The sequence below is a fragment of the Carassius auratus genome, unplaced genomic scaffold (genome assembly GCF_003368295.1).
Source record: "Carassius auratus strain Wakin unplaced genomic scaffold, ASM336829v1 scaf_tig00215708, whole genome shotgun sequence".
In the NCBI taxonomy this organism is placed as follows: Eukaryota; Metazoa; Chordata; class Actinopteri; order Cypriniformes; family Cyprinidae; genus Carassius; species Carassius auratus.
Genome location: NW_020528205.1, coordinates 6426 through 16118, shown reverse-complemented (window position 1 = coordinate 16118; position 9693 = coordinate 6426). Strand labels below are relative to the sequence as shown.

General features: G+C 34.7%; 1 protein-coding gene across 1 annotated transcript; it reads right to left on the bottom strand.

The window, feature by feature from the left end:
* Positions 1-881: 881 nt before the first annotated feature.
* Positions 882-8984, bottom strand: LOC113095387 (glutamate receptor ionotropic, kainate 1-like). The gene is made up of 8 exons (XM_026260907.1): positions 8904-8984; positions 7812-7919; positions 7535-7579; positions 5254-5361; positions 4693-4896; positions 3963-4186; positions 1295-1413; positions 882-928 (listed from the first exon to the last, which is right to left on the bottom strand). Exons 1-8 carry the CDS (start codon positions 8982-8984, stop codon positions 882-884), a joined length of 936 nt encoding a protein of 311 aa, XP_026116692.1.
* Between the last annotated feature and the right edge of the window lie 709 nt (positions 8985-9693).

The following is a 9693-nucleotide window of genomic DNA, read 5'->3' as shown; positions in this document are numbered from 1 at the left end:
AAGATAGAAAAATGTATCAAGATCAAATTACAAAATATATAGTGTGAATTTTCCTTTCATGCAATCTTTAATATTTTTCTGCCAGTCAACTTTTTATACTTGAAAGGGGATCATCACATTTGGAGATTCTTGTTATCACTAATCTGTTTCACAAGAAACTATAAGATTGAAACTTAATATATGTTTGCACGATACAGTGATACAATACACAAACAAATGCAAATTTGTGACCCTGGACCACAAAACCAGTCTTAAGTGTACATTTTTCTAAACGTATGCATAAACACGCTTTCCATTGATGTATGGTTTGGTAAAGGTCGGACAATATTTGGCCAATATACAACTACTTGAAAATCTGAAATCTGAGGGTGCCAAAAAAAAAAAAAAAGGAAAATTTAGTTTTGATATATATATTTACGGTAGGAAATGTACAAAATATCTTCATGGAACATGATCTTTATTTAATATCCTAATGATTTTTGGCATCAAAGAAAAATCGATAATTTTGACCCATACAATGTTTTTTGGCTATTGCTAAAAATATACCCCAGCGTCTGAAGACAGTTTTTGTGGTCCAGGGTCACATTTGAATGTTATTTCATGCTATGACCTGATTTAAGTTTAATGAAATACTCTAACATCCACCAGTGACACTTTTCTGTAAAATTCCTTCTAGCGGACCTTATTCATGGCCGAGCGGTTGTTCTGATGTAAATTTATTTAATATTTCAGAAGAAAACTCTTTGTAATATGAAGTCAGACAATACTGCATAATGATTTGTCTGGTTCTCCTGAGCTCATTAAAGCCACTCTTGGCGTTTCACACTTTTCTGCACACCTGACAGGTCATCCGTTTTGTTTCATAGCTTCTTTAGCGGAAACTACAAGCCTCTCTTCACCAGCATCAGATCCATTACACCAGAGGAAACTAAAAGTTTGCAAGCCAGAACAAAAATCTATTTTATAACTGGATGTGAATTATAACTTTGCCAGAGGTGTTGTCATCTTTATACTACTACAAATCCCTACTGTATGAATGTCATTGCATAACCAATCTCAAACCAAAAAATTAAAATAAAAGATTTTTTTTTCTATTCATTTCAACCAGCTGGTCTCAAGGTGATTTTTAGTGAATGTATAAAAGTCAATTCCCCTCAACCTCACCTCACACAGATGTAGCAGAACAGCCACAATGCTTGTGCCATTTTTCTTTCTCCAAATAAATGCCACTTGGTTTAATGTTTTTTGTCAGTTGAAACAATCCAACAGTCTCGAGGTGTTTAGTGTGACATACCTTGACGCATTAGAGCCGCAACACCAAACCATAAACTATTCAACAGTGTGAAGTTGTTCTCAATCACTTCAGAAGAGGAGTTGCAGGGGTGAGGGTTATACCATTCATACGGCGTAAACCTGCCAAGAGTCAAAGAAAACAGCTTTTCACAAAAAAAGGGCAGACAACACAGAAAATGTATCAATACTGCACTTGAGAGGCTGCAAGTTTGGCAATTTCTAAACTGCAATCGCAGTGCAGATAAAATGTTCTTCTTGCTATAGGCTATCAAGAACTGAGATCTTGTTTTATGGGACAACTTTCCAGTGTTCAAATATCTCCGGTTACCAAACAAATAGAGAGCTGGAAAAGGAATCTAAAGTAAAATATGTGCTGTTGATTAATCGATTTAAATGTTAATTTACTGTTTTTATTCCTGTAAAAAAAAAGCTGAAAATGTAACATGAAAATGAAATGTAGTGTGACTGATTATAAAATTATTTTAATTAAAATGATACAATTATTAAAATTATAATAATTCCATAAAAATAGGCAAACAAACAATTTGAAAGTTTTGTAATATAAAGTGTTTTGCCTTTATTTTGAATTTTGCACTTCACAATAGATATGGCAAAAAATACCAGTACATTTTCCCTTTTTTTCTGCTTCTACTGTAGACTAATTTAAAAGTTCACTAAGCGATTTTTGAAAATGCTTTTGACCACTGAGTCTCAAATCAAAGTCGCAGCCAATTAGCAGTAAGGGGCGTGTCTAGTAATGATAGGTAGAAGAGAGAGCTCAGTGAATGCACAGGACGGATGTTAGCTGATCAACTATAGATAGCGATCAGATTGCAGATAAAAAAATAAAAAGGGAGGAACATTTAATGCGTTTAGCATTTTAGCAAGTTGAGTTAAGTTGAATTTGCTTTTCCAAACAAATATCCTCTGTTAGATTTTGCTTAAATATGCTGCAGGTGGAAGGCATAGCAGATTCCGCTGCCTGGGTTGTGTACGTACGTGTGGGGCGGAGTCATCAAAAAAGGGGCGAAGTCCTGTTGTGGTATGGGCATGTTCGTTTTGGTACTTTAAAAGAATTTGGCAAAAATCGTTTAGTGCACCTTAAATGTTAATTAACTGTTATTCACAAAATATTACTTAATAGGATTTAAGTCATATTTAATATATAAACTTATATAGAAATGCATAATTTAATCAATTAGCAGATCAATCTTGAAATACTCTCTCTCTCTCTCTCTCTCTCTCTCTCTCTCTCTCTCTCTCTCTATATATATATATATATAGGGATGTCACTATATAGATTCAGTGTGTCTACTTTTAAAAGATTAATAAATATTAATATTTTATACTAATAAACAAGATAAATAAAAATACACAACTTCTGGTAATGTTTATTTATTACATTTGTCTGCCTTGATTAATTATTAATAAATTATGCACTGCTGCACCACATATTTTTCAACCATCAGTCCTTATTAATATAACAGTATTAACTCGACTATATTGGACAATATAAAGTCTAACCTCAGACTACAAATAAAAGTTCCTTTGGTAAAAATTTGACACTTTCAATACTTTTCTCATCTTTTTTTTCAGTGCTGGAAGCCAAAAAGGGAAACAATTGGTGGAAATTTCATTTTGAAAGTGATTACGGTTACACAAGAACATCTGAAAGACATCCTCCATTCTACTACTGAATAATTGGGTCATTTAGAAAACCCTCATGGTGAATCGATGCCTGATCAGAACGTGTCATACGACTCATTTGTCATTCCTTCTGGTGTGTTGAAGCTCACCCTATAAACTGCTACTATCAAAGCTGCCAAATTTCAAGATCACAGTTTAAAAGCCCCCCAGCAGACTGTATCTGTGAACAAATGGGTCATCCAGTGCAAATGAACCCACACTAACATTGGGACCCCACCAGATGTCCTTTAAAGGAGTCTGATTGGACAGCGTTTTCACTGTCCATTTACATTTTGATTTAAGCAACCAATCATCTGGCCCTGATGGGGTTGCATGCACGCTTAATATTCTCTTTATGTAGACGTGGACATCTGCCTGATAATTATGAACTGGGCTTCAGTACAGACACAACCTTATTCTCCCTCATACAAAATACTAAACATTACCGACTGAGAAAGCACATTATGAATATATTGAGGAAAAGGTGCATCTGGACAACCATGAGTGGAATTTTTACATTATTAATCTATAATCCGAAAGCAATGTAATAAAGTCTGGGCGCTGTGCTTATTACTTATTGATCTGCTTCAAGATCAAATCAGCATTTTGATTCTGGCGTCTCATCAGGCCAGTGATATAATATGAGCAAAATAAACTCCTTCAAATGCACTCCCACAATGAAACCTGATTTCTATCAGCACACTCTGCAAAACAGTTTTAAAATTTTAAACCAGAGGGCGCAGAACCTTCTTGACAGCTTCAAAGAGAGATGTACGATGTACCCTTAAGCTGCAGATAACAGCAATATTCTTTAGATGACAGCCTGATAATGTGTCTTCACATGTGATGTCAAACTATAAAAACATTTTTTTTTAACAATCGGGTCAGTGTTCCTAGATCTGAACCCAATTTGCACATTTGCTTTGCTATGTTTCCAAGAAGCAGATGTTTGAGCTATGGTAAACCAAGACGTTTATCCATACCTGGCTATAACAAAGAGCACACAGCTCACTCCAAGACAGGCCAGCAGCACATACATCCAAATATCCGGGGTGAGAGGGTTGAGGAAGGAGAAGACACCTGGATTGGTGCCATTTGGTTTGCGGTACAGTATGCTGATGCCCAGGGTCATGAAGGGTTTGGAGAAGTCAATAACTTTCTCTCTGACATAAGTGATAGTTAGTGGAGCCACAGCCAGGTCAGCTATCTGGTTAGGGGGACAAAAAAGAGGTTTACAAGATGACAAGGACTCATTTTGACTGCTAGGAAGAAAATGCAAATAGATGCAGTTAATGCTGGAGTTCAGTCACTGAGATATAAACAAGTGATAACTGTAGGGATGGATCCCACAACAGGGCTTATTTCTTTTAAAAAATCAGTTTAAAGCTTCCAATTGTTTTATGTAGCTCAAAAGACTCTTATACCCAATTGTAGTCTTCCTACCAAAGCTTTGGACTACTTAAACTTGTGGTAAAAAACATAATCATGCAAATATGAAACAAAACAATTCTTAGATCTTCTAAATTGCCAAGTTACAAAAACATCCATTAGAAACTGAAATATCTTGGTTAATCAGAGTATTAACAGTCTGGTTGTTGTCTAAACAGTGAGATCCAAACAAATCTTATGGAGTGAAAAGCATGAGACTGCATTTGGATGGTATGATTAAAAGACCTTGAACATCTTGGTGTAGCATCATGGGAGATCACTCACATGATCGATTAGTTCCCGCACCATGCCGTTCCATTCGCCTTTGTCATTCTGAGCTCCATATTTCCCATCGGAAACCAGCTTGACTTCATACGTGAATCCTAGGATGTTGGAGAGCTCCTTTAGCAGGTCTAGACAGTAACCCTCAAAGCGATCGTTCCCATAGAGCACCTTGTCAGACTTCTTATACATAACGTAAGGGTTTTCCTGTTCACAAGATAAATTCACATGCAATTATGCAGCTGGTAAAATGTATTATATTTGATTTAAAAATGTCACAAAAGCAAAGTTAGCAGGCCAGATGAGATTTTGAGATGAACTGCTCAAAATGACTGTATGCATTCTAGTTTTTTTGAGTGTCATGGCTGCAACTTTTAGCTACGATTGTGAGTTAAAAACCAATAAAAAAAATATTTCAATTTTTTCACATGCATATATAATTATATTGCTAAAAACTACATTTGGTGCACCACTGAAACTATTCACAGGGTGAAGACAAGTCTGAACAACTGAAAAAGTTTGTTTACGTACACGAAGGAGTGAAATTGTAAGTAATAATTTTACCAGGATTGTGGTGACGATAAGTGTTCTGTTAGCCAGAGAGTCTGTGATGTTTTTGCTGTCTATCATCTCAGTCAGGTTGAGGCCGGTGTAAGAGTTCCACACTCCAATCTAACAAAACAGTATAAAAATGACATTGCATGAAGAACACAAGTCGCTGTTTCTGAGCACATGAGATTACAATAAAAGAGGGACAGACTTTATCACTGAACATTTATAAAAATAGGTCAGGAAAGGAAAGGGAAAAAAAACTAAATAAAAGAAAATGAAATAATCTAAGTCTAATAGATTTGATTGCAATACCTTCCTTTTCTGCCCAATAAAATCCAAAAACATTCAGTTATCCTATTTAATGCATGGTCTACAAATTATGAATGCTTTTGATGCATTAATTATTAAATCTCAAAAGGAAAAAAAAAACTGTACTCTTAACTATAATCATTCACAATTTTTACAGTTACACATTTTTCCACTAAAATCATAATAAATATTCTTAATTCATCACCCTTCACTTTTGACAGCCATGATGAATTGATGTTGTCGTAAATAGGAAACGTAATAGCATATAAAGATGGCAGTTAAAAAAGATTATGAGAAATGGCCAGTGGTCATCAGACATGGTGATTTGGATGCAATATCACACACCCTTAATGTTTCAAATGGCTTATAAAGCTCTGTCCACTGTATCAGAAAGTCAAGTAGTTCTCCAGAAAGAAAAGTGTGAAACTTTACCAAACTACTACTTGCTAGCCAAATATATATACTACCAGTCAAATGATTTCTGAAGGATCATGTGAAACTGAAGACTGCAGTAACGGCTGCTTAATGAAGTAGAAAAAGTTCTTTCCAACACTTCTGCAACCGATGAAGCTTTTCTGTTATCTCCACCGTTATTCAAATTATGAAGGATGCCATCACAATAATGTGCTTCAAATGAAATATGAATACAAAAAGCATTAGAAGACTGATGGAAAATGTGTAAAGATGTGAATTTGGGAGCATATCTCAGAAACGTTTTAACTTTTGAAGCCTAATAGCTTCTAAAACGAAACAATTTCATCAGGATATGTTGTGTTTTAAATTGAATTATTCATTTTTACAGTCAATAAAGAGCATTTTATTGTTTGACAAGCTTGAGGAGTTTAATATCTTAAAAAATATCACAAAGAAATTATCACAAGAAATTATCTTATACACCATTAGTCTTATTTAAATTAGAAATTGCATTAGAGCAATCAAATTATTCTTTATTTTTTGAGAAAAGAATTAAAAAAATCTATGGAAGCTCATTCAAAATATAAAAATAAAAAAGGTCATTGCGACTTTTTATCTCAAAATTCTGACGTTTCTCACAGTCTTCTTCTCTCTTGCAGTTCTTTTTCACAAGTCTAAATTGTGAGATATAAACATGCGTTAAAAATATACAAGGTTGCAATTACCTTTTCATAAAAAAAAATATTCTGTAAAGGAAATAAGTCTCCACTGAAATCAGCACTTTGCACACTTTTTATTTTATTTTATTTTTTTTAATTAATAAATAAAGCTCAATAAAAGCAGTATTTTTACAGATTTTTACAACTTTTTACAAAAAAGCATCTCAAATGGCATAAAGTGGGTTGAAATCTAAATTATGACTGTTTTTGACACACCAATTTAACTAACTTTTTACAGGATCAAAAATAGAACAAATAATTAAATCAATTGTATTAAAATAAAAATAATTAAATGTATATTACTTTAAAACAGGATGTCGCTAATAAATAAATTAAAACAAGCTTGCTTTTCTATGTTTAATAAACCCTTTGTTAACACAAGGCTAGTCTAGTCTATAATAATGTATGGCACTTGTCACAATGCTCATATGAGTCTAAAATGAGTGACTGAATTCAAATGAATTTTAATAGTAGATTAGAGCTGCTCTCTAAAATATCGGCCAGTGGATTATTGCATGTTTTTCTGCATGCCTGAGCTGGCTTTTATAGAGATGTTTTACTTACTGAAGCGTGAAGCATTGCAGAAAAATATTGTGCTGGATATTGAGTATCGGATATTTAACTGTCATGACTGTAACTGGCGCTCATTATGAATCTCAGCAAGACATTATGGGAGAAGTAACTGGCAGCGATCTCTTTCCATAAGGAAGTGAAGGGATTTCTGCAGGGAGAGGGAAGCCGATGAAAGGGCACCGGGTTTACTGAAGTGAATTTCACACAGGGGAGGAAATCCAAGCTCTCCACAGGTCTTAATCATGAACTCAGGGAATGAAACCAAGACTGGAACAAACCTTTGTCCATAATTTAGTTGGACGTGATGCAGCATCAGCCGCTCGCTTTTAGGAAGAATTGAAGAGTTGTGTTGTCAGCATGGGAGCAACAAGGTCAATACAAATGATCTGGCAAATTAACATATCTGCTTTGAAAAAAAAAACATACTCAAGAGTCCACTAAAAGGGGATACATTTAATCATTTAATACATGAAATACACAGAGACACGATTCCAGTCATATCTGCTGTTGTGGAAATCATATGTCTCTCATCGGCGTCCAGCTAAGCTGACTCACCTTCGCTGTGCCATCCTCCTTGAGGCTGATGAGGTCTAAGTTGAACTCTTTCCGCAGACCATCAGTCTTGTTAAGGACTATCCGTCCTGTCAAACCATCCCATTGAGCCTTAGGCACAAAAACAGTATACAATGAGAATGATGCACAACATCGAGTTTACTGCTGTGTCTTTTAATCATAGTGGTAATGGAATATTATGCAGCCTCGAGGACATGTGCGTCTGTTAACAGACACACACACACACACACAAACACACACAAATAAATAAAAAACACCAGTTTTTGCAAAAAATAGCTCAACCTAACATTTTGCTGGTCAGTTAAAGTGATAGTTCATCAAAAATGAAAATGTTATGTTTATCTGCTTACCCCCAAGGGTATTCAAGATGTAGGTGACTTAGTTTTTTTCAGTAGAACACAAACCAAGATTTTTAACTCAAACCGTTGTCTGAACTGTTAGAACTCTCCTGTGCACATCTTCAAATGAGATTGTAGATAGAGTGGCAATGGTCTATTTGAGAGATAGGTGGTGGTAATGCACTTATAAGTTTGCGATCCGCCATAAAGCAAGAAGAAGAAGATGACACCTCATGCGCCTGCTGCTGAGAATGAGCACAGGAGGAGAGTTCTAACAGTTTGGACAGTACGTGAATCAGAGGTAAAAAAATAAAAATGATATAAATACTGTTCAGTTTCTTGCACAGACTGATCTTTTTGTGTCTTTACACATCAAATTCTTACTGACCCCAAACTTAGTGTAGTGTACGACATTATACATCATACTAAACCAATGTCTCAGCCAATGATTGTGTTTTTTTTTTTTTTTTGCCCAAATTTGGTCACGGTAATACAAAACATCTGTGTTGTTCCTGTGTGAATAAATGTAACAGATGCTTCTAGTTGAATGGAAATGAGGGTCCAAACCAGTTTCTATTTGGAATATTAAAGTGCAATATTAAAGTGTGGATGAGTGGTAGATTTTAAACTACTGTTGTCATTTATCAAAAAGCATATCTTAGAGCAGCGGTTCCCAATCCCAGTCCTCGCGCCTCCCTGATCTGCATATTTACCATGTCTCTCTTGGTTAACAAACCTGATTCAGATAACCAGCTTGATGGAAGAGAGCTATGTGCATGAACTGTGTTCCAATTGATATGATCACTACAGTGTTCATTGCTCCCTATTCCCTGAGCAGGGGAAATCCATTTAAGTTTTCTTCTCTTTGGCACATTAATTCAAGGATTTGCACTAAGCTCCTGCCTGCAGTATCTACAGACGAGTGTGACATCATATACCTCTGTAAATAAATACAATTTCAATTCACATCTCACACACTTGGGAAACGTTGTCTTAGAGGTTCAGCTTTAATAAAAAAATTTTTTACTCGCTTATGGTGAGTTTACACAAAGTCTGACATTAATAATGATATTTTTAATTTTTCTCAATTGTTACATTTGTATTGTTTGCTGATGATACAAACATTTTCTATAGTGACGACAATTTGGAGAAACGTATCAGCATTGTAAATAAAGAATTAATAAATTAAAAAATGGATGGAAAGTAATAAATTATCCTTAAACCTAGTTATTATATAGAAAGTATTATATAGAAAGTTATTATATAGAAAGTATCAAGCCGATTCACAGAAACTGGTTGAGACAGATTGAGTACACATTTACAATGTTCAGGAAATAAATTTTTTAGGTGTAACGATAAGTTAAGTTGGAATGCCCACATCAGACATATAACAACTAAAGTCTCTATAAGCCTGGCTATAATTAGTAGAGTTAAACATATCCTTGATCATAATGTACTTTAAATCAAAGTTATCAAAAATGCAGGATTTTGTTAAATGATATAATGCACAGTTCATGTTTAAAGTG

Excerpts from the sequence above, each read along its gene's own strand:
- LOC113095387 (XM_026260907.1), bottom strand. The coding sequence starts at position 8,984 with ATGAACACTGTAGTGATCATATCAATTGGAACACAGTTCATGCACATA. Across the intron at positions 7,920-8,903 it reads AAGCTGGTTATCTGAATCAG|GCTCAATGGGATGGTTTGAC; the intron begins GTTTGTTAACCA and ends TTTGTGCCTAAG. Across the intron at positions 4,187-4,692 it reads TGCGGGAACTAATCGATCAT|ATAGCTGACCTGGCTGTGGC; the intron begins GTGAGTGATCTC and ends CCCCCTAACCAG.